Raw genomic sequence first — 25,544 nt, forward strand, 5'->3', positions numbered from 1 at the left:
CAGCGCGGCAGCAGCTCCGTCTGCAAGAGGAGCGCAGGCTGGGGGGCGCCCGCAGCAAGCCTGCCTGGACCCCGACCCTCCCGCCGCGGGCACAGAGCAGTGCGGGGGAGATGCTGGGGGCTCAGCCCGTGCCCGTGCCCCTCCTGCAGCCCACGGGCGCGGTCTCCCTGCTCCTCCTGGCAGTGTGCCGGCACGGCACCGACCTGCCCGGTCTTGCTGAGCACCCCAGGGGTCAGCGGGGACCCGAGGCGGGTGGACGAATGACCCGCGGTGGGACGAGGGGCGCTGATACTCACGAAAAACCCGCAGGAGGATCTGGCCGTCGGGGCCTCGGGGAACTTGAGCGACAGGACGCCTGCGGGGCAGAAACCGCCAGCTCAGCTGTGGCCACCTCGCCCGGGCCCGGCCTCCCTCCCTCCTGCAGCCGAACCCCCGGCCTCTGCCCCGCAGGCTGGAGCCCGTGTGCCCCCCGCCCCCGGGGCTACTCACCGCACTGGAACACGGCCTTGACGTCCAGGTTGCTACACAGGAAGAGGTCGGGCTTCCGCTTGAGCGCCTGCGGGGCACACACACACGCACCCAATAAAGACGGCCCCGTGGGGCGGCCGGCACAGCCTCCTGGGCGCCGCGTGGCCCCCGGGCACGCACTTACCTGGGCGCCTCCGTCCCGCCCTGCCCGGTGAAGGCTGGGCCTGGCACTGGGGGAGCCACCGTGGCCCCCAAACGTTAGGCCAGGATTAGCCGGGGGGCCCTTGGCCCCCGGGACGATGCCGCAGCAGCCTGCGGGCAAAGCTTCGGACGCAGCAACGGTGAGCGGAGGCCTCTGCTCCCTGGCGCTCGGGGACAGCTCTCCCAGGGCGAGACGGCACCGGGATGGGCTGGGACCAGCGGCAAGGCCGGGGCAGAGGTCAGTGGGGGGGTGGGGGTGGGGGGGGCTTGCTCATCATCACCACGGACAGCAGCAGCTCCGGGCACAGGGGCGCCAGGCTGGGGTCTGGCCTGACCCACTGCTGGCCCACGGGCACTCGGGACACGCACCGCCGGTCTCAGCTGGGGGCCAAGCCCCAGCCCCGCCAGGCCACGCAGGGGGCCGGGCAGCTGCGCCCTGTTCAGCGCGGCCCTGGCTCCTCCTTTGCCGCAGGCCTGGCCCACGGCACAAGACGCAGCCCCCACCAGCCACGCCGCGGGGCCCCCTGCAAGGCCGGGCTCGGCCGTGGGCTGCGCGCTTGTGCAGGTGTGTGTGTACAGACGTCACGTGGCAGCTGCGCGCATGCTCACGGCGGGCAGACACCTGGACGGGCACCGCGGTGGCCATGCTCTCGCCACACCAGGGAGGCTCCGGCCGGGCCCTACCGAGATGCCTACAGGAAGCCGCCACTTGAGAGAGACCCGGGGCGGCAAGCAGCAGGCGCCGCGAGCCCTGCCTCCTCCACCCCGCAGTTGTGGACCGAGCCGCACCGATGGCAGCGACTGCCGGGAAAGCGCTGCGTGGCATTGGCGTGACCCTTGCGTGCAGGGCCCCTCTGCCCAGGCCACGCGCACGGCTGTGGCCTCGTGGTACACGCATGTACAGTGCTCCTACTGCAGGGCTGTCTCCGGCCACCTGTTCCTGGAGGTGGGGCCACGCCGGGACCCCCCCTGGACCGACCCTGGGCCTCAACTCCCAGAGAAGCCGAGGCAACCCCAGCCTACAGGGCCAGGAAGGCCGGTGGCTCCAGGCCGGAGCAGAACGCTCTGCGATGGGGCGGGTGGTGGAGCCAAGATGGAGCGAGACAGGGGCTCTGCCCAGCTGCAGGCCAGGGAAGGCGGTGGGCAGCTCCAGGGGAGCAAGTCTCCATTCCCAAAAGCCCCTGGAAGGCACCGGACTCGCAGTTGCACAGCCGCGCTGCACAGGATGAGCCGTGGGGGGACTTCCAGCAAGGGCAGGACGACAGGGAAGGGGGGTCTGGTGCAGGGAGGCCTGAGCAAGGACGGGGTGGTCTCGATAGCCAGGGCAAGAAGGCTCCTAGCCGGACCACGGGAGTGCAGAGCAGGGCGGCTGTAGGACAGGCTCCCGGGACAGCCCCTGCCGCTCAGCGGGGATCCTGCACCCCGGCCAGCAAGGCCTGCATACCGTGGAGACAGGAGGGAGCTGAGGTTTCCTTGTCCAAAGCTGTTGCTCTCCAGGGGAGCGGTAGAAGGGGGGAGTCCCCGGGAGGGTCCGTCCCACAGCTCCAGTGCTGTCCAGAGCCAGGCCTGGTGACGAGTTGCTGCCAGCTGGCTCCAGGGTGAGGGAGCAGCATCCCAGGCTCCATCGGCAGCTGCTGGAGGCGGGTGGGCAGCAGTGCGGGGGCTGCAGCGTCCTTGCCCGGTGCATGGCCGTTCCGGTCTCACCCGCTTCCTCAGCGGGCTCTCGAGGGCCGTGTGCCATTGCAGCAGCTGCCATCGGGCTGTTCAGTTCGGAGCGAGGGAAGCCAGGAGCAGGGATGCGCTGGGGGCTGGGCCTGCGCCACCAGGCTGTGGCCAGTGTCCTTGCCCCAACGGGGCCCTGCCTGTGCAGACAGGCACCCTCTGAGATCTAGGAGACCAGAGGTCCGGGTCCTTCTGCTGGAGCCGATGCCCTGGATCATGACGACTTGGGTCATGCAACGTGCTGCAGCTGCAAGAAAGGGGAAAGCTGTTCAAGGCTGCAGCGGCAGGAGCATCAGCTGCAAGACCCGAGGCAGGAGTGCCACGGTGCATGGTAGGCCTCGCCCAGGGCATCGTGCCTGCGGGCCTCGCCAGGAGTGTCCCATGCCGTTCTGGGCACCGCATTTTAAAGAGGACGTGGAGACATTAGAGAAGGTCGAGGCAGGCAACATGCACGATCCAGTTTGGAAAGAGGCTGCACAAGGAGAGGCCAAGAGAAGCAGGAGCGTTCAGCTTGCAGAAGAGGGGACAGGTGGCGGGGGGGTGACAGCAATATCCAGGTATCAGGCAGGTGCCGTAAAGAAGAGGGAAAGCGCTTTTTCTCCCTTGCTGCAGAGAGCACGATGTGGACCAACAGCTTGGTGGAGCAATGCAGGTGCAGGTGGGATCTCAGAAGGATCTTCCTTGCTGTCAGGGCCGCGAGGCAGGGACGCAGGCTGCCCAAGGCAGGGGGGACTCTGTCACTGGAGGTTTCCAAAGGAGGCTGGATCAGCTCGAGACGGTGGAAGGACAGAAGGACGGAAGGCAGGCAGGCAGGCAGGAAGGAAGGCAGGAAGGCGAGAGCCGCCTGCGGTTGGCTCTAGAGCACTCGGGCGAACCACGGGTGGGAGAACAGGTGGCTCAACTAAGGTGAGCAGAGCAAGAGAAGCAAGGCGGCCTCGGCAGGGAGACTGTCCCACCCCAGCAAGGACACACCTGGGGTGGAAAACCCCACTGCACCCCCAGCGCAGAAGGGGAGACCGGAAGAGCTCGGGTGCGAGCGCCCAGCACGGCTGCGTTGGGCACGGCAGCGGGAGAGCGTTCGGATGGAGTAAAGGGCAGCAGGGCTTTGCGGACAGTGCTCAGGTCACGGCATCCCCTGGCACAGAGGCCACGGTGCTCCTGGACCCATCCGGCAAGCCTGGCCAGCAACTCACCCAGAGGCGAGAAGATGCCAGCCCCAAATAGCGATGGTCCGTGTGAGGCTGGACTCAGGCAGGGAAGGAGGATAGGTAGCCTCGTGTCGGAGCCGGCCCTGTCCGTACACGCAGTGCGAGGCTGCTCTGTACCGTGGCGCCGCGTGGGCAGGGGCCTGGCTTGCCGTGGCCAGAGCCCTCGTAGCACACAGCCTCACCCTGCAGCCGGCCCCAGCGCCCGGGACACAAGCAGGCATGTCCTGGCTGTGGACAGACTGGCAAACCAGTGAGTGGCGCGGATGAGGCAGCTCAGACAGCAGGGCCCAGTCACACCAGCATGCGCACAAGGCACGTGCCCAGGATGTGCCCGCTGCACAGGGGACTAGGTCCCTAAGCAGATCCGAAGGGTCACAGCGGGCAGATGCTCTGAGAAGGGCCGGCACGGGGGCAGCAGGTGAGATGGGAGTCCGCTCCCCTCCCAGGGCACTGGGGGCAGCGGCAAGGCTGCAGACACTGGAGGCAGAAGAACAGGACGAAGGGCTGAAGGAAGCGCCCGCAGACATGCTCGGGGCCAGAGACAGCTGGAAAGCAAAGGCCATGTCTCCTCCTGGGAACAAGGGCTGGACGTGAGCACGTAGAGAGCAGCCAGAGTCACATCCGAACGGGAAGCGAGGGGCAAACCGTGGGCAGTGAGGGGTCACTTCAAAGTGCCGTCCTCTCCCTGTCTGCAAGCCGCTGTAGCCGAGTGCCCGTCTGGGGCTTGGAGCGGGGCTCCCCGGATGGGATCCTCTGCTGGCGCCGGGCAGCGTCAGAGCAGGGGCTGACAGTCTTGCTGATCTCGTCTTGCTCTGGAGTGAGTGCCCTTTCCTGGATGGCACAGGCCAGCGCGGATGGGGTCGTGCTCTGTCCCACTGCCACGTACCCGCGTCTCCTTGGGATGTCCCTGGGCAGCGACGTCCAGGCCTCAGGACGGGATTTCAGCTTCCTCTGTGCAGAGCAGCTCCTTCAGCTCCAGGCTGGGCTGTGGGAGGCCTGGCCTTGGCCTTCTGTCCGGAGGAAGAGCACGATGGCGGGGCAGGAAGAGCTACAATGAAGGACGCGTGGGGACCAGCAGCAGAGCCCGCGCACATTTGCCGTGGGTGCAAGCAGTGCCTGGCCATGGGCAGTGCTGACCAGGAGAGCAACATCCCTGTTCCTGGCACGAGAAGCGGAGGGGCACTGGCCGGCAGGGAGCGGGCGGTGCCCGTGAGAGGCACGTGGCACCTGCGGTGCTGCCGTCAGCCCCCGCCGCACACGCCCGAGGGATGCCCGGAGGAAAGGGCAGCGACTTCTAAAGGCCACCAGCCATTGTCCAAACAGTTCAGAGGCTCCAGTGGGGGTTGGCCCCTGGGCAACAAGAGCTGGCTCTGCCAGCTGGCGGGCACGGGGAGCCCATGGAGCGGCTCAGGTCTGAACGCTCGGGCTATGCCAGGTAGCTGATCGGCGCCGACTCCTGCCCGGTCCCGGCAGCTCTGGGCTGCAGGGGCCGGACGCCACTAGAGGGGGATAGCGACTCGCAGAAGGGAACAGGCCTGAAGCCCACAAAGACCTGCCTTGGTCCTGACAGCCTCCGCCACCACGGGACAGCTCAGCGCTCCTCCAAGAGATGCCACCGGACACTGCACCCCCTGCCCTCACCTCCCCGCGCCTCTCACCGACCAAGTCCAGAGACCGCGCGGGCGAAGGAGCTTCTGCCTACGAACCAGCCCAAGCCCAGAGATGCTGGCTGGGCCCAGGGCTCCAGCCCGGTCCGTCCCCCCGAGCTGCAAGGCTCCCATGCGCGGCTTGGCAACACTGGACCCAGGAGGGGGGCAGAGACTGGGGCAGCTGCAGCCGGGAGCAGACACGGCTGCACGGGGGTCTCCCAGGAGAGGAGCAGAGCTGTGTCCAGCTGGGAGCAGTGCAGGACAGGCCGGCCTGCCTCGCACCCCTGGCAGCACAGACGAGCCCCTCAGCCACACACAGGCCGGGGTTCGGCACCAGCACAGCACAGCGAGCACACGGACGGATGGGCACCGGGCACCCCTGCGCTCCCCAGACAGGGCAGGCCTCAGCACACCCCGCACCAGAGGCGACAAGCGACAAGCCAGCAGGTGCGGCCCCAGTACCGGACAGTGGTGGGCGGCCGGTGCCCCCGAGGCAGCCAGGCTGCGCTGCCACGACCCCAAGCACTGCTGCATACCCTCAGCCCATCACGGCCACGTCCCGCAGCCACGACACTCAGGCCAGTGCCCCGGGATGCAGCGCAGCCCCACGCTGGCGGCTCTGGAAGCATCGTGCTGTCGTGCCAGGCTGGGGCAGGAGTCAAGACGCCCGGATGCTTGGATATATCCGCCAGTACCCTGACGGGCTCCCCGAGCCAGCAGACGCCTAAGCCAACTCCCGCGCTACAACGACAGCACCCTGCACCCTGGGAAGGTGCCGCAAGCAGCCCGTCCTGCCAGAGCCTCCCTGGCAGGTCAGCGGCCAAGATGCAAATCCTGCACCCATCCGCAGACGTCTGTACACACACTGCATAACCAGCCCCTGCCTGCTCCCAGCCGCAGAAACCTCCACCCCACGCTCCAGCCTAGCCCGCGTGGCCTGGAAGCGAGGCGGCCAGCACGTGCCCGAGCCACAGAGGCCATCTCTGCCCTCCTGGTGAGGAAACCGAGCCTGCGGGAGCAGAGGAGCCAGGCAGCTCCTCCGGACACAGCCTCTGCACAGCCCTGCTTCGGCCAGTGCCTGGCCCGCCTGTCGTGTCAGTGTTCAGGCGGCGGTGCCGCAGGATCGCTTGGGACCTCGGAGCCGGCCCGCGGGGTGACAGGCGCCTGCTCGGAGCAGACCGGCTGCTGGGTGCGGGACTGTACGGTTCTCCGAGGGGCCCCTGATGTGCGGGCCAGCCTCACGCATCCAGGGCCTGGCGAGGAACACGAGGAACCCCAGACGTCCCGCTCCCAGCGCCCGGTGGCTCCGACCTAACCCCGGTGGCTGCTGCCTGTGGGTACGGAGAGGGGCTGCCTTGCTGGCCACGCAGCCTGGGACCAGCCTTTTGGCCAAAAGCCACCCAAAGCAGTGCGTGGGAGTGCCAGCTGCCAGCGAAGCCAGCTTTGTGCTGCCGCACGGGCCAGCAGGCACAGCAGGTGCCCCAGCCCCGCGGGGCCATTGCAGAGCTGAGGCTGGAGGAGCAGAGAGAGCCCGTTTGGTGCCCCGGCCTTCTGCAGGCCAAGTGCGGAGGTGGCAGCGGCAGCCCGGGGGCGGCCCCCACCCCCGAGGCCGATGAGGGGGGCCGGCAGGGCCAGGGCTGCCCCGGGGCTGGCGTGACCCCAGGACTAAAAGGAGAAGGTTTTGTTTTCAACTTCCACGGAAACAGATGGAGAAACTCGATATTCAACTAAAAGGAAAAAAACGTTGTCAACGGAAAGCTAAAAATAGGTTTAAATTGAATTAAAAAGAGAAAGAGAGAGAACGGAAAGTGAATGAATAAGAAACTAAAACACACCTGTGCCAGGAGTTGCATAAATGAATCAACAATATCAGGATGATCCCTGGGCCCTAAAATATAATAAAGATGTAACTTAAGAGAAAATCATACAAACAGCAACTCAACATCATATAGTTATGTGGTACAGAAAGAATCTACAAGTGAAAACAGGAGTGGGGAGGGCAGGGGTGGCGGACGGGGAGGGGATATGAGCAGCTTGAAGCAAGTTAAAGAAACAAAACGTACAAAAATCATGAAACTTGAAGAACCCAAGAACAGAAAGAAACGGCAAAGGAAAGGGTCTGAGGCCCCCGGGGTCTGTGCCAAGCGCCCGGGGGCTGCGGAGCCGGGGAGGTAGAGATCGCTGTGTCCGTGGAGGGGGGCGGGGGGGGCTAGCTGGGCACCATCTTGGCAAGGAGGAGGAGGAAGAGGAGGAGGAGGAGGAGGATTCGGGCTGTGGCACTGAGCCACGTGGTCCTGGAAAGGCTGTGAAGACCTGGTGAGACCTCCGTGGGCATTCAGCAGTACGGGCGGCCCGGGCTCGCACCTGCTGCCGGGGCCCATGTCTGGCCCCAGTCCCGGGCCCTGAGGCCGCGCTGTTTTTGCCGTCCGCTCTTAGTCCGGGGCCCTGAGCCGTCTCCTGGGCAGCTGGGGACCTCTGCGGCCCGGCCGCCACCAGCCTACCTTGGCGCCCGGCTCTGTGCCGGCCCGGCTGCGAGCTCGCAGGGCTCAGCCTTCCATCCCGTCTCGTGTGCGTGCGTGTCCCCGGCACGTGCACACGCTCAGGAGAGCCCATGTCCTGGGTGGCCACAGGGCAGGGGCCCAGGATCCTGGGGAGACCTGGGCAGCTCTCTGCAGCTGGCTCCCAACCCAACATGAGCAAGAAGCAGAGAGGGGCCGGCGCTACCCTGAGCCATGTCTGTGCCCATCCGGGCCGAGAGGAGTCTCCTACCTCCGACACCCGCTCCCGCGACACCTGTGCATCAGCCCAGGCCCGGCCTGCCTGCCCACGAACCTGCCCGGGGAAGCGCCAGCTCCTCACCCCCGCAGGGGACAGCCGTCACCTTGCCCTGACGTGGGGCCATGACCACAGAAGGAAGCACGCCTTCAGGGACTGGGCAGAGTGTGGCCAGAGAGCTGGGACAGCCCCAGCCACCAGGCTGGCAGGAGCGGGCAGGCCTGGCTCCAGCAGGGAAGCAGAAGGCCCGAGCGTGCCGGGCAGGATGGGGATGGGGGGGCGGAAAGGAGAAGCAGGGCTGGGGCTGGGGACCCCTTCGGGGGTCTGGGCTGTTCTGCGCAGGGCACTGTCCCCCTGCCCCCGGACGTGGGGCTGGGCCGAGCCGGGCTCTGGAGAGATGGTTCCCTCGAGCTCAGAGTCCCTCTGCTCGGGCCCAGGCTCGGTTCTGGGCCAACTCCAAGCCCTGCCAGGCTATGGGGCAGGAACACCGACACCTGCGCGGCGGTAACCCTTCATGGCCACCCCCCTCCAAGGCTGCAAGGGGACAACTGGAGCACTCCAGCACCTGGCAGCAGAGCTGCTCGGGACTGCAGGGCCTTGCCAGCGCCAAACCAGGGCTCCCATCCCCATGGTGGCCCGGAGCCGGGGTCACTTGCTCAGTGGCACAGGACAGGCTGGCCGGCGCCGAGCCCGCGGGGCTACGTGGGAGGGCAGGGGACACCTCTCTTCCTGCGTCCTCCACCCACCTTCTCTCAGGTGAACCAGAGCAGACCAGCTCCACTAGCTGGCCTGCTCCCAGATCCCCGTGCCCCGGCTCGCCCTCGCCCGGCCCGCAGGAGTGCTGCGCACGTACCTTGCTGGAAGAGGGTGAGTGTGACGGAGGTGACCAGCAGGAAGAGGGCCTTGATGGGGGGGAAGTGGGCGGGCTCGTTGGCAAAGATGAGAACCAGCTGGGGGAGAGGGAGAGAGAGAGGGGCTGAAGCTCTGACCAGCCAGCAACTCCAGCCAGGCCCTCGCCTCCCCGCTTGGAACTGCCACGAGGCCAGCGACCATGGTGCCGGCCCGCCCGGCCATGCCCTGCCTGCAGGGGCCAGGGGTGCTGGGCTCGGCTCTCTGACACTGGTGCCTGCCCGAGCCCCGATCCCACATGCTTGCTGGGAGCCAGGTGCCACCCCACAGCCCGCCCCACATCCCCCTGCTGCGTACCTGCCGCGTGAGGTCGATGGCAGAGGCCTGGGGGATGGTGCTGTACATCTGGCCCAGCATCTCGCACAGCTGCGGGACCATGGGGGCGAAGTCGTCGAGCAAGGTCTTCACGGACTTCTCGAAGATGGCGCAGACAGACTGCGGGGACAGGAGGGAGGGGTGGTGTGGGCAGGGGGTGGCGGCGGAGTCGCCTGCAGCAGGGCAGGGGCTGACCCGGCCACTCAGAGCCACACCTGATGCCGCTTCAGTGGCAATGCCCCTGGGAGCAGTGGGCGCCCCCCTGGCCGCCCCTCCAGCAAACCCAGGCGATGCCAGTCCTGCATGAGGTCAGTCCCAGCAGGGACACGGGTGAGCAGGGCCAGGTCAGAAGTGCAGGCAGAGTGCGGAGGAGGGCGGGTGCCTGGCCCGAGCCCAGCCCAGCAGCCCCTGCCAGGTCAGGGCTCCTCAAACCGCCTTCCCCGAGGCTGCCCCGTTCAGGGCTGTGGCCCAGCCCCCCCCACAATGCTGCCGCACGCTGGGCTCTGTCCGCAGTGGGTGTGCAATGGAGCCAGTGCCTCCCACCCAGAGCCATTACCTCCACCACCTGGGCGTCGTTCAGCCACTTGCTGAGCACCTTCTGGATGAGCTGGAAGACTTGCTGCAGGACCACCACCACCTGCCGGAGCGAGAGGGGGCTCAGGGCCAGGCCGCAGCACCGCTGCCCAGGGGAGCCTACCCCAGGGGTGTCCAGTGGGAGGGAGGGGGTAGCCTGGAGGGTTCCCAACATGGGTGCATAGGGGGTAGGGATGGGGTTCAAAGCCCGTAGGCACAGATTTCCTTGGTCACCTCCTCCTCCTCAGGTCGGCCCAGCCCCTCCTGGCCACATCCTGACTCTCTGCCAGCCCTGGGCCCTGATCCACGAAGAAACTGCCCTAGATCCCTGTGCCCAGCCCTGGGTGGGGCAGACGCCACCAGATCGTGCCAGCGCTTCTGCCCCAGGCTACAGTGTAGGTCACACCACCCGCCTATGTGCCCTCCCTATGGTAGCTGGCTCGGGGTGGGCCAGAGCCTCGCGGGCAGTCAGTCTCTCTGGCAAAGGGGGCAGGCTCTGCTCCTAGGAGACGTGGCCAGGCAAGACCCCCGCTAAAGCAGTGTGATTCCCTCCTGCAGTCTAAGGCAGCCCGGAGAGTGGCATGACCACAGCACGCACCGGGTTGGGCCCCTGCTGCAGGGGCAGCTTCTTGACCTCGGCAGCCTCGTGGTCGTCATCATGGTGGCTGATATCCAGGGTAGTGAAGAGGCTGGACAGCAGGCCCAGGATGTGGATGATAGCCAGCTTGTTGGAGGGGTTGGGCTGCCAGGGGAAAGCGAGCAGTGAGTCTGCAGCTGCGGGAGGCGTTGGGGCCCACTAGGACGCCTGGGTCCTCGCAGTTGGCTGCTGGACGGGCAGCACCAAGGCTAAGTGCCGGGGGAGGCAGCTCCTTGTATTGCCCCAGCTCCAGCAGTCTCTGGGCCACTCATGGGGCCCCTGCCCCAGCTGGCACCGAGCCTCCAGCAGGACACCTGAGAACACCATGTCTGCCTGCTGGGAGGGCTCTGGGAGGGCTGGGAGCCAGGTGCCAGCATGCACCGTGCAGCAGACCTCAGCCCACGGGCTGCCCAGGGAGCCCGCCTCACACGTGAGTGAGAGCACGAGTTCCCCACGAGCCAGGGTGAGAGCAAGGCCTGCGGGGGAGGCCCAGGACTTGGCTGGGCTGGTCGGGGGCCACACTTCACACTGCACCCAACTCACGGTCTCGTCGGCCAGCTTCTCCAGCTGCTGGATGTAGGGGCTGATCAGGGAGTGCAGGTTCTTCAGGATCTCCTCCACCTGCAGCGCCGAGAGCAGGAAGCCGAGCGCCTGCATCAGCCACATGCACTGGCTCGTCTGGAAGGCAGAGGAGGGAGGTCACAGCAAGGTCTGGCACTGGCCTCTGAACCCCGCTGGGGAGCATGCACGGGGAGAGAGGTGGCCACTCAGGCCTGGGGACAGGGTGCACAACCAAGCATCAAGCAGGTTTCTGGGGCGCCTGTCCCAGAGCTGGACAGCCCGAGCGCTTAGAGCTGGTGCAGCAGGCTGGGCTCTGGGGGAGATGCCCGCCCCTTGGCCGTCTGCTCCAAAGAGGGGTGGCTGCTCTGCAGCCCTTCAGCTTCTCTCTGCAGCGCAGACACCAGCCCTGGGCCCTGACTGCCATGCTCAGGCCGCACGTGGGGGCAGCTGGGCCCAGAACGGGGCGCACTCGCATCTCTGTGCAGGGAGCAGCTTGCCCGGGTCACAGCCAGGGGCACACGCCCGCAAGGCTGTAAGCGGGCCCACCCCTCCACCCCCCCATGTGCACAGATCGATGGGGAGTGAGACTCACCTTGTGGATCTGCTTCATTAACACCTCCTGGGGAGAGAGAGAAAGAGCAGCGGGTCACTGTCAGGGGGCACTGGGAAAGGGTGAGGCACAGCAGCCAGCAGACCCCATGGGCAGGCACCAGCCACGGGCAGCCTCCATGGGAGCCACAAGTACCACCCTGAACGCAGCCCCTGGCATCACTGGGCCCGCGGGAGGCAGGAGCAGGGCAGGGGGCCGCAAAGCCGTGTGAGCCAGGCCAGCGGCACAACAGAACCAGGGCAGAGCCTGCCCGGCCCAGAGCCGGCGGAGCACAGGCTGGCCCACGAGACACGCCCCAGCCCCAGCCCCAGGTCCCTGCCCCACCCTCGCACCTGGGACACGGCGACGATGTTGGCGGCGTAGGGGGGCAGGTCGTACTTGCACTCCCGGCAGATCTTCTTCAGGGTGGAGACGCTGGAGATGGAGAGCTCGGGGTTGCCCAGCGCCTGCAGCACCAGCGGCAGCACGTTGTTGATCATGACGGGATGGTCAGCCAGCCACTCGGACAAGGCCCCTGCGGCGCAAGGCGGGTCAGCCACGGGGCCGGGGCCATGCTCCCCTCCCAGCCCCCGCCCCACTGAAGCAGGACCCGGGGCACGAAGCCCAGCGGCGTGAGCGGCTGCCCCAAGTAGGGACAAGCCTCCGGTGGGGCGGGTGGGGGCGGGGGGCCGCGAGGGGAGGCCTGGGCTCCCCCACGACGCCTCACCGATAGTGAACATGACTGTGTCGGCCAGCTGCACGTTGCTGATGCTGATGCGGGGGATGAGGCCGATGAGCCCGGGCACCACGTCCGAGTAGTTGACGTCGATGGTCTCGGCGATGGACTGGAAGCCGTAGAGCAGGGCTTCTGTGTGCTGCGGAGAGGCGCCTGTGTCACAGCCCGGCCAGGGCAGCACCCCCCTCTGCCCCCCCCACCTGGGGCCACATCCACTGTGCCCACCCATGGCTCCCACCTGCAAGCAGGGGAAGCAGGGGCTGGGGACTGGGATGGGGGCACCAGCAGAGGCTCCTTGGATCTCTTCTTGGGCCAAGGGAGGGTGCTGCCTCCCAGGGCACTGCCCTCCTCGCCCCACTGGTGCACCAGAGGGCTCAGTCAGTCCCTAAGATGGGGCAGCTCAAGGAGCAACCATTTCCCTGCCCAGCTGGTATGCTGCCCCTGGCCCCCTCCCCTGACACCACACACAGAGACACCAGCTCTGTAGAGGAGCCCCAGTGCAGAGAGGACAGACCCTGGGCCAGGGGCTGCCGGGACTGGGCCCTACTGCATACTCCACGTCACCTGCCTGCTTGGCCAGAGCCTGCCAGACCAAAGGCCCGGTTGCTCACTTCACCCCCCCAACACCCCCAGGCAGGGAGAAGGCAGCTGCAAGCACGTCCCCCTCATCCGCTGCCTGGGACCAGCAGCGTCTCGTCTGCGGAGGGGGCAGCCACAGCCTGGTGGGTTCTGGCCATGCTGCACCTGTGCTAGATGCTGCCCAACGCAGCCACGGGGGCTGCACCTGGACGGCAAATGGCCCCACAGCAGACGGTGATGAACAAGGCGGTGTTGCCACTGTGGGAGCTGGCCACGGCCAGCTGCTGGGGGTGCCGGTGAGGCGGTCCAGGCCAGTCAGGCTCTCAGAGCCCTGCCCTGCTGGTCCTGGCTGCCCCATTCAGTGCACCCCCAGTGCCCCGCACCTCCATGCCCAGCACAGGGAGCTGCCGGACCTGGGGCTGCTTGCTCACCTGCCAGGAGGACGGCTGCTCCGTGCTGGTCAGCAGGCGGCCCAGCTTGTCGTAGAGGCTGCTCAGCAGCTCTGCGCCCAGCATCTCGTAGACGTACATCAGGGTGTCAGAGATGTCCACCCTGGGTGGGGGGCATGGAGTCAAGCACCAATCTCCCACACTGCCCAGCAGCCCCAATCCACACTGTCCCCACCAAGCACAAGGGAGACCCCAGGGCCCCTCACGCCAAGACAGGAGCTGGGAAAAGGACGCGTGCGCCCCGCTGCTCCCCGGCACACCTGTATATCCGGAACTGCTCCTTCTCGTCCGAGGACCAGAACCCGTATTCTTCATCCGAGGGGAACTGAGCCTTGTGCAGCAGCACGTCCACCAGCTGGAAGTACACGGGCCGGTACACCTGCTGGTACACTGCCTGCTTGTCCGGCTCGAAGGACAGGATGTCATCCTGGGGAGAGAAGGGGAGACCGGCTGCGCTGGGCGGGAGTGCAGGGCAGGGCCAGGCCCTGACAGCCCAGAGCTCTGGGGGGCGTGGAGCTCCCCAGCCCCCTGCTCAGCTCCACGTGCCCTTGGGGATGCCTGGGCATTGTGTCCCTGCAGAGCGCCCTGGCAGCCAGGCCAACCTACAGTCCCCATCGATGCCTGGCCCCCACCATCACGCTCCGTCCTCCCTGGACCCCCACGGCCAGACACTGGCAAGGCAAACTCAAAGCCCGCTCCACCTGGGGCCGTGGGGCACGGCTTCAGCTATGCCCAGCCCCTGCAGCTCTCTGCGACACAGCCAGGGCTGCTGGGACGGATGATCCAGGGATCCATGCTCCTCTGGGGGCTGCCCTGAGGCTGAACCAGAGCTTCAGCCCGGTGCTGACACCACCTCCTCCTTGGCCCACGCGGCACCACCATGGCTGGCTGTGGAGCAGAGAGCCGGAGCGGAGACCAGGGCAGAGCCCAGGGTTAAATACAGCCCAGGGCTGAGCCCAGGGTTAAATACAGCCCATTACCTTGGCAGTGGCAGCCCTCCCCTGCAGGGTCACTGCTGCTGCGCCCAGGGGGCTGCGGTTCCCGGGCACCGAAACCCCGGGTGTTTGCAGCTGGGTGGCGATCAGGGTCAGCCTGGCCCATAGCTCAGGGTGGGTGATAGCACACGGCCTGCGGCAAAGCTGGGAGCACGAGCCCCTGGCTGCTGAGGCTCTCGCTGCGCTGCCCCTCGGCCACGAGCTCCCAAAGGCCCTGCTATAATTTCAGTTTCACTTGAGGCTGGGGGCAGCAGCCCGGGCCTGGAGGTGAATCCAGCCCCGAGCGTGGCCTGGGGCTGGCAAGGAGAGAAGGGACGTCACTCTGGCTGGGCTACCCGCTGTGGGGAGACTGTGCTTCATGCGCGGCAGGGGGCAGGATGTGCAGACCCCGTGCAGCCATGTGCCGGGAGCTTTCTGGGGCCAGGGGCTGTCTGGTGACCAGAGCCCAAGGCTCCATGAGCCAGGCAGCTCCTGCAGCCTCCCCCATGCCCCAAAGGCAGAAGTGCTTCTGGGCACAGAAATGTAAGCCCCCCAGGCAGGCCAGGCCAGGAGCAGCGAGGTCAGCGTGCCAGGCCACCGGGTTGCAGAGCTCGAGGGCACTGACGGGACGGGACTAGCCCAGGCCACTAAGAGGGAAGCGTGTCACTGCACGAGCCCCCCGTCCTGCAGGGTGACGGCCAGCCGGAAGATCCCAGCAGCCTGGCTCCCTGCCCCCCCCCAACAGACAGGGCGCGGGCCCAAGAACGGGGCCAGGCACACACGAAGACAATGCGTGACCTCATCTCCGCCGGCAGCTGGCACAGACACGCAGCGCAGAGCTGCAGTCAGACTCGCTGCTGGCGGAGGCTGGTGTGTGAGGGGGTTTTTAATTAGCCAGGCTAACGAGGCCCAAAAGGAACAGGGTGGGGGGGTGAAGCCAAGCCAAGTGGCTGAGGCCTCCCACGAAGGCCTCTCCGGCACCGGCAGGGGCTCTGGCTCCCCGGAGCTGTCAGGAGAGGGGATGCCCCCTGGACCAGCCAGCCAGGCCCCCATGAGACACCAGAGCCTGGGGCCAGGGGTCACTACACCCACTCGCAGGCCCATCCTAGCCATGGCCCCCGGGGTCTGCGAGGCAGGGGCAGGCCCACAGGGCTCCTTCCCTCCAGGGGAATGGGGCAAAGCGCTGGGCTGGCTCTGAGCCGGAGAGGGAGCAGAGAGAAGGGCCTGAGGGCCCAGGCCCTGGGGCTTGCTCCCTTCTAGCTGCTCATCCAGGCCGCGGCTGGCCCCACCACAAGACCCCAGCTCTGCCCTGGGAGACTGTGCTTGGCTAGGGAGGAACAGGCTGCAGCCCCCCAGTTCTGCCCATTGCCATGGAGAAAGGGAGCCCCTCAATTGTTTTCACTCAATCATCAAATCACTTCAGCTAGATGCCCCCTTGCTCCCCTGGAAACCACTGGGATGAAGGGGACCTGGGATGGCCCCCGGCTTGTGGCCACTGAACTGGAGCCTGATGGGGCTGTGGCCAGGGGGGTCCCTCCAGCATCATGGGGGTCCGGGGAGCTCAGCACTGCTCCCAGCTGCTCCACCAGGACACAGCTGGGACGAGCCCAGTTGAGGCTCCTCAGCCCGAGCCCCAGGGCTCTGCAGGGCAGTCCTGTGGCACAGGGCCCAGCCTGAGCTGTAGGGGGGAACAGGCACTTGACGCCCATCTATGCCAGCCCCTCGCTGAGCTGCCGCGCAGCAATGGGCCTGGCCTGGGCCCACGAGCTCTTGCAGCAATGACCCGAGGCCAAGCAGCAGGGCACACGTGTATCGGCACGTGTCTCGACCCTGCTGGGGGACAGCAGGCAGGAGCAGAAGGCTGACTGGGAGTGGGCTGTGCAGCATGGAAAACCAGAGGAGCTGCAGGCCCAGGACAGCAACCCTCCAGCCTGGTCCCCCTGCCCAACCCCATGCCTGGAAACACTGGGTCAGGATGAGTGTCCCCAGGCACCAGCCTCACCTGCAGCGTGTACCAGAAGGTGAGCGTCAGGGAGCTGGTGGTCTCATTGACAGGGTAGTGCCCGGGGATGCCAGTGCAGAACATGATCATGTTGACCAGCGCCAGGAAGCTCTGCCAGTGCTCCACCTGGTCCAGTAGCGCCCTGTGGGGAGGCAGCGCGGGTCAGACCTCATGGAGCCCGGGTAGGGGCAGCTGCAGCTGGACTCGGGGCCCACAGCGACCCCCTCGCTGACATCCCCAACCAACCCCACCCCCCAGGAGGGGGAATGCTCCTCACGTAGGGACGGCCCCGGCCCCGCTCACCGGGAATGGTTCTCGCCCAGGGCCACGGCGATGCGGCAGATCCCGTGCGACGTCTCCATGTCCCCACTCTGCACGGCCTGGCGCAGCTGCTCCTGCAGCCCCAGCACCAGGGGGATGAGCTTCAGCAGGGTGTTCACGTACCTGTAAGGAGAGCTGGGTCAGCATGGCACCCTGCACTGGGATGGTGGCAGCGAGCTGCACGGGGCTCGGGCTGCCCCAGCCTTTGCTCCCGGCCTCAGCAGCCCAGATGCAGAGGTCCAGAGAGTCTCAAAATCCTGGAGCCGCAGAGCTGGAACGCACTGGCAGGGGTCACATCCAGTCCCAGCCCTGCCTGAGGCAGGATCAGCCCTGTCCAAACCAGCCCAGACGACCATAAACTAAACTCCACATAAGACGACCATCGCCCCTGATGCAACATGGACATCACCCCTTCCCCCCGGAAAGCAGGGGGGTCGTGGCTGCCAACATCCTGCTGCTACCAGGGGTGGTCATGGATGCTGCAGGGAGCCCAGGCCCAGGCCATGCCCTCGCTGCAGAAGAAGGGAAACCCCCCCCCAGTCCACACCAGTCTGAGCAGGGGGAAAATCCCTTCCTGCCCCAGTGCAGCATCGGGCTGAGCCCGCGCGCGGGGGCAAGACCCTCCAGCCAGGACCCTGCAGGGTGGGTGCCAACAGGAGCATTGACACAGCCTAGCCCCATGCAGCCTGAGCTGCAGCAGCACCCAGTTAAAACCCCCCTGACACGTGGAGCAGAAAAAGGGGGGTTGGGGGGCAGGAGACGGCCACCCTGGGTCACAGGGGAGGCTGAGGAGGTCTCTGCGGCTGGGCACACAACAGGCACGTGGCATCCCTAAGGCCTCTGGGAAGCAGCAGCTGCATGGGGGCTTCATCAGGACATGCTGCCCCCCGCCCCCCACCCCTCCCCAGGAGCCCGGCTCGTGGCCTGGCGCACGGGCACCCCCCAGGCAGCAGCAGCATCCCAGAGCAATGCCCCCTGATTTCCCCGCAGCTGCCAATAAGCGACTGTAACCATGGCAGCCGGCAGCGAGGAGGAAGCGGGCGGGCGGCCCCCAGAGACCGGCTGTGCCGGAGGCTCTGCGCCTGCCTGCCACTCACCTGCCTGCCCGGCCGCTTATCTGGGGACGCCGGGCCGGCGGGGGCACGGGGCTGGGGCCTCTGCCCTGCTGGAGGGGGCACCACCACGGCCCGTATCTGCCCCCTCCAGGGCCTGGCACTGCCCCGCTCGGGAAGGGCGTTGCGCTGGCCTGTCCAGGGACAGCCGCTCCCCCAGGCCTCGGCAGGCTACAGGGACCCGCGTTTCCCCGCCAGGAGCAGGAGGGTCCCCGGGTTCTCCCCGCCGGAACCGGGCCAGCCCCCAGAGAGGAGGGCGTGAAGGGCCCTCTGCTACAGGCGTGTTGCTTGAATGGGCAGCCTGCTCTGGGAGAGGGCAGGCTGAGCTGGGTCTCTGCAGGGAGGGACACCAGGGTCTGTGCTGGAGGAGGCGGCTGGGCAGAGCCTCGGTCGGCAGGAGAAGGGTCCGTGCAGCACCCTGCAGCCGGAGCGTCCGAGGGCACGGGACGGACTCTCCCTGCAGGCAGCGGAGCACGCGGTGGGGGTCGCCATTGCTGGCCGGCTGGGGAGCGCTCCCCCAGACAGGGTTCAGCCCTGGGGCTGGACAATGGGAAAGCGAGGGGAGAGCTGGGCCCCCACGAGCCAGCCAGTGCTGCCCAACAGCGAGGGAGCTGTGACCCGCACGCTTCCTGCCAGCTCAGCTCCTGCCAGGCCAGATTGCCAGCACCCACGGGGCCCCTTCCAGCCTGCTCCTAGCAAGGGGCGCTGCAGCGGCTTCTTCTCCTTCGCCCCGCTCACTGCTGGTGGCTTACCCTGCTCTCCGCCTCCTGGGCGCAGCCCACTCCAGGCCTGGTGCAGACGATGGGCAAACTGTGCCCCTAGGGCACATGGCGGGCAGCCTTGCCTGGCTTGATGCAACCAGCTGCAGGCCCACCTGTCCCATGCCCAGGGGAGCAGGATGCAGCAGGAGCCTCCGGGACGGTCTGGAAGGGACAGGGAGGGCAGGAGGGTCCTGGGAGACCTGCCTCCGCTGCGGCCCTGCCCTCCACCTGGGATGGGGGGAGTGGGCAGGGACTGCATGGGGTCAGAGGTCCCCACAGGGCTGGAGATGGAGGATGGGGATGGATGCTGGGGTCAGCATGGACCCAGCCCTGTGCAGGGCTCACTGCCCGATAGGAGCCAGCTGTCCAGGCCGGCACGCGGCAGATGCGAATCCAGGCCAGGAAGGCGGCTGTGGCCTGAGGGGCGCTCGGATACAGTGGAGAAGAGCAGAGCTCCGGGAGGGCGGAGGAGCTGGAAGCTGATGCAGGGGGACAGATGTGGGACGGAGACAGAAGCCTGTCCCGGTACCTGCCACAGGCAGCCAGAGCCCTGGTGAGGGGGGAGGGTGCCAGCCAGCCTGTGCCGGCAGCAGCTCGTCCCCTCCACGGAGCAGCGACTGGGCTGGGGGAGGACGAGGAGAAGCTCTGGGCATGTGCACCTGGGTACTGGCAGGTGGGGGCCTGAGAGCAGGGGGACAACGAGCCCCTGATGTGGGGCTGGGCCTCTCTGATCCGGGCAGGCTGCAGCCCAAGCTATCCCTGCTGCGAGCACCAACGGCTCAGAAGAGCCTAGCCTCTGCCTGCCCTGGGACAGCCGGTGTTGGCGGTGGTGCCTGCCCCAGCCGCGCGGCCAGGCCGCTCGCTCAGCCGCTGGGCACCCGGCTGCCTCCGCAAGAGGGGCTGACACTGAAATGGGGGGGAGGGAAGGGCCCCCAGCAAACCCAGCCAGGCTGAGGGGTGCACCCGGCATGGTCGCTGCAGAAGCTCGGGTGCAAGGTCACGGCATTCAATGACAGTGCGTGGGGATGCCCTGGGGACCGGCACGGGGCAGCCATGCCGCGGGCACTGCCCCCAGCCGGGGGAAGCAGCCCCAGCCCCTGCTGGCACCCGCTTCGATGCAGGCAGGCAGAGCCGGGTGCGAGCTGGGGGCTGGGCGCAGGAGCGTGGAGGCAGCCCGTGGGAATGGAAGGAGCCGAGTGCCTGCAGCTTCCCTTGGCTCCGGCTGCAGCGTCTGCGCTGCCGGGAGCTGCAGTCGGCTCCCTCCCCCCAGGCGCTGCAGCCCCGGCGCGCTTCTCCAGCGTGCCCCAGCCAGGCGGCGCGTCCCGAGCTCCCTGGGCAGCCCCTGTCCCAACAGGGCCGGACTCAGACCCCCTCCCTGCCCTGGCATCCGAGCGTGCGTGGAGGCCGCGGCCCGGCTGGCACATGCTGCGCTGGCTCGGCCCAGCCGCCCGTTCCCCCTCTTCGCCGGAGAACGGCAAGGTTGCTAAGCAACTAAGAGGAAAATGTGGCCGACGGGAGCCTTGGAGGAGACGCACTTTCCCTGAAGGGGCAGCGGGCTCCGGCCTACGAGACAGCCCCGCTCGGCTCGCGGCGCCGGAGCCCGGCAGACCTGGGCTGCGTCTGCCCCTTGAGGGCAGTGGGCAGTGACAGGCGTCTCCCTGAAGCCCACAGCCCTCAGCCCCTGCCGCAGGGCTGACGGACGCTAGTGCGCTCAACCTGCTCCTGCTCCTGCTCCTATCCATCCCTCTGCGGGATGTCCCCAACACCCGGGCCCCACCGGGCTGGCTGGCTGGGAGCAGCAGCACACGGAGCCAGCAGCCAGGATGCGCTCGTGCCGCGGGTCAGCGCTGGGTGTGGAGCCTCCTGCCACCGACCAGCACCGCATGGAGATCAGGGTCCTGGAGCCGCGGGGTCGCACCCAGTCCAAGCCCTGCCTGAGGCAGGATCATCTCTGTCCAAACCAGTCCAGACAAACCCCGTGTCCGGGCTCTGAGCAACATGACCGTGGCCTGACACAGGACATCACACCTGCCCCTGCCCCCGGGAAAGCAGGGGGGCCGCAGCTGCCAATGTCCTGCTGCTGCAAAGGGGGTTCGTGGACGCTCCGGAGACCCCAGGCAGAGGAAGGCAAACCCCGCCCCAGTCCAGACCAGTCTGAGCAGGGGGAAATCCCTTCCTGCCCCCAGTGCAGCGTTGGGCTGAGCCTGAGCGCAGGGGCAAGACCCTCCAGCCAGGACCCTGCGGGTCGGTGCCGGCAGGAGCATTGGTGCAGCCCAGTCCCATCCCCAGCCTGGGCTGCAGCAGCACCCAATAAATACCCAAAAGAAAACCGTGACACATGGAGCAGCAGGAGGGTGGTGGGGGAAATTTCCCTCCCAGCCCCCTGCAGCAACCGGCTCAGTCCGGAGGCCTGGGAAATCCCCACAGCAGAGCACAGGCATCGCTGCACCCAGATCATCCCCACCCAGTGCCTGTCCAGCCTCTCCTTGCACCCCTCCAGGGATGGAGAGTACCCCCACGGCCTCCCTGCTCTGACAGCGAAGATCCTGAGGATCTTGGAGCCCCAGGCCTGTAAAGCCAACATGGCATCGGTATCCTGCCCCTGCCTGCAACCAGCTTGAGCAGCCGTGAACCTGGGGCTGCCCCCGCTCTGCGCCACCCCCAGGCCCTTACAGGGGGGTGACTGGGCCCCTGCCCCGCGGTGCTCTTACCTCTGGGCGTCAGGCTGGGAGATGGCGTTGACAATGGCCTCCACGGCTGTGTCGAAGAGCTCAGGGTCCTGCAGGGAGGCAAAGGCCGCCTGGATGAGGCTCTCGCAGTCCATGAGGGGGATCTCCAGCTGCACCCAGCTGGAGAAGCACTTGAGCACCTTCTGCTTGATGAAGCCGGGGGAGTCCTGCTGCTGCAGCAGCTGTCCCAGCAAGGGGAAGACGGAGCCGCACTCCTGCGCCAGGACGCTGCGCACCTGCCCCTTGCGGTACTGGGGCAGGCGGCTGGTCTGGAACTCCTCGGGCAGCACCGTCAGCAGCTCCAGGAGCGCCAGGCAACGCGCCCGCCCGTCCACATTGGCGTCCTCTGCCTGGAACATGCGTACCATGTCGGCCACGGCGCAGGGCCAGGCCTCGGGCATCATGCTGAGCGCCAGAGAGGCCAGCGCCACGCACAGCCGCGTGAGCACAATCTTGGAGCCACCGGCGAAGCGGGCGATTTGGGCGAACAGCTGCGACTTGAGGCTCTCGTACTGGTCGGCCGGGATGTCATTCCAGTAGCGCGAGATCTTGATGTGGAGGGCACTGGCGCCGAAGTACTGGATCTCGGGCACCTTGTCCATGTTGAGCAGGAGCCAGCTGAAGTGCCAAGCCTGGGGCGAGACCTGGGCCTGCATCAGCCATTTCTGCGCCAGGTTCTTGTTCTCGATGCTCGGGTCGTAGTACAGCTGGTGGAGCGCCTGGGGAGAGAGCTGCAGGTGGGCGCGGGGTCGGGCAGGGCCGTTCTGCCCCTGCCCAGTGGCGCCAGTCAACAGTGGGAGAGGCACAAACCCGTCCCTCAGGCCTGGGAACCGGCACGTGAGCTGGGAGAGAGGCCCGTGGGTGGCTGCCTGCCTCCTGGCCTGGCAGGAGCAGCCGTGGGGAGCCAGCCCTTTCCACTGCCCGGCCCATTCCCTCCTGTCCTCCCCATCCCGCCGCCTGGGCCACAAGAGGCCGGTCCCCCTGTGTCCGACTCACCACTGTCACTTGTTATCACTCACACCCCATGGCGCGGAGGTCCATGGCATGCGTCACCCGCACCCAGACCCCGGGGACCAACAGCCATGAAGCTTTGCTGCTCGGGCACCTTTCCCCTGTTCGGCAGGCGGCTGCCACGTGAGCACCAAGGCACTGGGATCTGCCTGCCCACAAGGGCCCCTTAGTGCTCTGAGCCCACTTGACCCAGCTCATGAAGGGGGCTGGAGACCTGGGTCTAACCCCGGCTTGGCCACGAACCCCTGCCCTGCTTAGGACTCCTCCCTGGGGGGAACCGGGTCCTGAACACAAGCAGGAAGGCAGCTGCTGCCTGCCCCTGCTTCAGCCTTACCTGGCACGTTCCAGGCTGGGCACAGCACTGGGCAGGGCTTCTTCCCAACCATCGTACGCGCCTCGGCGCTTCATGGCACCACGTACCGTACTGCCACTGTCGGGCCCTGGCATCACCCCTCCCTGGCCCCCCTGCCAGATGGATGGGACTGGGGGGGGAGAGGGTCCAGCACTTACAGCCACCAGCCCCAGAGCTCCCTGGCCCGTGCCGGCAGCCCAGGACACCTCCCAGCATGAGCCCAGACAGCAGGGCACCACAGCAGGCAGGACAAACTACACCGCCTTCCCGGCTGGGAGCCTCAGGGGTTTGAGGCCAGGAGCGATGCTTTGGGGCACTGAGGTGTTATTACACGTGGGGAAGGGAGACGGGCAGCTGGAGAGCCAGGCGGGGCTGGGGGCAGAGAAGGACACTTGGGACGGAAGGACACGTCCGAGTGACCAGAACTCAGCCCCTGTCCCAGAGCCCCTCGGGAGCAGCTTCTTCCCTGCACGAGGGGCCCTTGCCGTGGGGCTCCACGAGCAGCTCCCGTCAGCAGCCTCTCTCCGACCGAGCGGCACATGGCTGGGGGAGTGCCCCCAGGGCTCCAGCTGGGCAGGGGCTGTGTCTGCATGGCAGCTCGCATCCAACCCTGCGCCTCCAGAACTGGTGGCTGCTCAGTCATGCCTGGTCTCACGTGCGGCGTGCAGCGCTGCCTTGCCTGCGGCCTCGGGTACGGGCCGTGCAGCGATAGGTAGCACCACGTGCTGCTCCGGGCAGGCAAGCGCACAGCAAACGCTCCCCACGCACCACGACCAGCTAGGAGAACCCGGCAGGGTCACGGGAACGTGCTGGCACATCCACCTGCCTGCTCTGGGGCTAACACAGCTGCAACGAGGCCTGCTAGGGGCTCCTGAGGGAGCCTGACCTTGCCGCTGGCTCCCAGCACAGGGATCCTGAGGTCTTCAGGAGGGACGGGATAGAGGGAGCTGCCTGCCCAGAACCAGGCGCAGACGTGGGGCCTACGGCGCCCAAGCATGGCGTGTTTTCTGCAGAGGAAGCGGCAGCAGCACCATCGGGCAGAGGCTGGCTGACACTGCGATGCCAAGCACAACAGGAGCACAGGGAACGGGGTTGTGCCAGGTGCTGTGAGGCCTCTGGCGAGAGGCAGGCCTGGCACGCTGCAGAGGGGTGATGGGCAAGCACAAGGCCACCTGCCTACATGGGGAAGAGGGAGCTACCCCGAGCACTCCCAGCTGGATTGCCCGGACACTCCCACCTCGCTCTGCCTCCCGGCCCAGCGGCGAGACGCCCCAAGACGCGCAGCCATCGCTCAGCAACGCGCTGCCTGCAGAGCCGCGCGCACGATGAGAGAGCTCCCCGAGAGGAGAGCCGAGCGGCACACGAACCGGGGGCCCTGGAGAACAGAGCGGCGCGTGTACCAGGGCCGGCCGCCTCTCGCGCTCTCTTTGCCCTGCAGCTCAGCACCATCTCCAACCTACTGGCTTGGAGGAAAGGGGCATCGCCCGCTATTGAGCATGCAAGTGAGGAGCACGGCCTCCAAATCTGACCTTCAATGCTGGAGGCTGCAGGGGGGAGAGGAGCAGGGGGAAACCCAGTCACTCTCCCTTCAGCCTCCACTCTCTGCTGCCTGGAGACTGGGCACCGCAGCCCTAGGTCTGAGCCAGGACACGGCAGCTCTGACGTTCGCATGAGATCCCCAAGCTGCAAATCCTCTAGGACGAGCACCTGGGACCCCAGTCTCAGCTCGCTCGCCTGTCACACGAGGCATTTACAGATTCACAGAAGCTCAGGGCTGGAAGGGACCTTGCAAGATCATCGGGTCCAGCCCCCTGCTCTGGGCAGGAAAGACTGCTGGATGGAAGATGAATCCCTTTGTGGCAGGGGGCAGGGGAAAGCTCTTCCTTGGGACTGTCCCAGGAGTAGCCTTATTTGGTCTCCCCCTCCTGAGAGGACCCCCTGCAGCCATACTCCCTCCCCTGCCCCAGCCTGGAGCTCCGGCTGCTAATCAGAGAACCAGCTCGTTAACTGGGCAGCGGGGGAAGAAGAGGGCATGGACCCAAGCAGGGCAGCAGCCGTGACCAGGAGGGCAGTGGGATTGGCTGGGCAGCCAGCCCAGTGCAGGGCTATTTTTGTGCCCAACAACAGCCCGAGCTTGTCTGCAGCTGCCCCTGTAACCCTAGACCCGGTAAACAGCCCCGCAGCAGGCAGGCCGGCCGGCCGGCCAGCCGGCCCCTGGCCCAGGGCAGCAGGTTCGCCAGCCTCCCAGGACAAGAGCTGGGGCCTGCCGTGCAGCGCATGAGGCCTGGCGTGGCCCTGCTTCCCCGAGCCGTGCACCGCCCCATTCCTGCCGGCCGGGGGGAGTGAGCAATGCCAGGCACCAGGGTGCCGGCTCGGAGCCTGGGGCGCTCTGCCCTGGCACGGCTGTTATGAAGAGGGAAGCAGCAGCAGCTGCCAGGGCCTGGCGTCCCCAGAGCCCGCACCCTCCCACTCGGCTCCACCGAGCCCTTCCCACAAGCCAGGAAATAGCAACTGGTCTCCCAGGCAGCGCTGAGTAACCAACCTGGGGGAGACGAGGGCCCTGCCGGCTCCCCCGAGACCCACAGCAGCGAAGTCCAAGGGGGCAGAGGAGCAGCGAAACACGTGGCATCGAGCGTGGAGCCCGTCCCGGGCCTGCACCCGCGTGCTGCAGCCTGGTGCCCCCGGGAAGCCAGAAGCTATGACCAGGCTCTGCCGTGACTTCTGAGCTCAGCTGGCTGCGACCCCCGTCGCACGGCCCGGCGACCACAAAGGGTACCAGGCCCAAAGCAGGGCACTGCAAGGTGGCAGGGGCGACGGCGCTACCACATCCAGCTCTCCCCTGCCGGCGACCCTCCCAGTGCTGCCGAAGCACAGGGATCTGCCCCCACACTCAACCGTGCCGCTGGGCCCT

The 25,544-nt window shown here is 67.2% G+C and overlaps 1 protein-coding gene across 1 annotated transcript in view; it reads right to left on the reverse strand.

The window, feature by feature from the left end:
• The window catches only part of IPO13 (importin 13), a 23,788-nt gene extending 924 nt beyond the window's left edge, over window positions 1-22,864 (reverse strand). Inside the window, exons 1-18 of the mRNA XM_025207182.1 lie at window positions 22,616-22,864; window positions 21,253-21,989; window positions 16,651-16,791; window positions 16,348-16,489; window positions 13,632-13,798; window positions 13,354-13,474; window positions 12,335-12,482; window positions 11,961-12,142; window positions 11,611-11,637; window positions 11,001-11,135; window positions 10,419-10,562; window positions 9,804-9,884; window positions 9,230-9,367; window positions 8,877-8,973; window positions 7,084-7,136; window positions 490-556; window positions 297-355; window positions 5-20 (exon numbers count right to left, since the gene is read on the reverse strand). Coding sequence (XP_025062967.1) covers window positions 5-20; window positions 297-355; window positions 490-556; window positions 7,084-7,136; window positions 8,877-8,973; window positions 9,230-9,367; window positions 9,804-9,884; window positions 10,419-10,562; window positions 11,001-11,135; window positions 11,611-11,637; window positions 11,961-12,142; window positions 12,335-12,482; window positions 13,354-13,474; window positions 13,632-13,798; window positions 16,348-16,489; window positions 16,651-16,791; window positions 21,253-21,989; window positions 22,616-22,849 — 2,689 coding nt within the window. The 5' untranslated portion in view covers window positions 22,850-22,864. The remainder of the gene's footprint in view (window positions 1-4; window positions 21-296; window positions 356-489; window positions 557-7,083; window positions 7,137-8,876; window positions 8,974-9,229; window positions 9,368-9,803; window positions 9,885-10,418; window positions 10,563-11,000; window positions 11,136-11,610; window positions 11,638-11,960; window positions 12,143-12,334; window positions 12,483-13,353; window positions 13,475-13,631; window positions 13,799-16,347; window positions 16,490-16,650; window positions 16,792-21,252; window positions 21,990-22,615) is intronic.
• Window positions 22,865-25,544: the final 2,680 nt, after the last annotated feature.

Source organism: Alligator sinensis, unplaced genomic scaffold (assembly GCF_000455745.1).
Source record: "Alligator sinensis unplaced genomic scaffold, ASM45574v1 scaffold781_1, whole genome shotgun sequence".
Classification (NCBI taxonomy): Eukaryota; Metazoa; Chordata; order Crocodylia; family Alligatoridae; genus Alligator; species Alligator sinensis.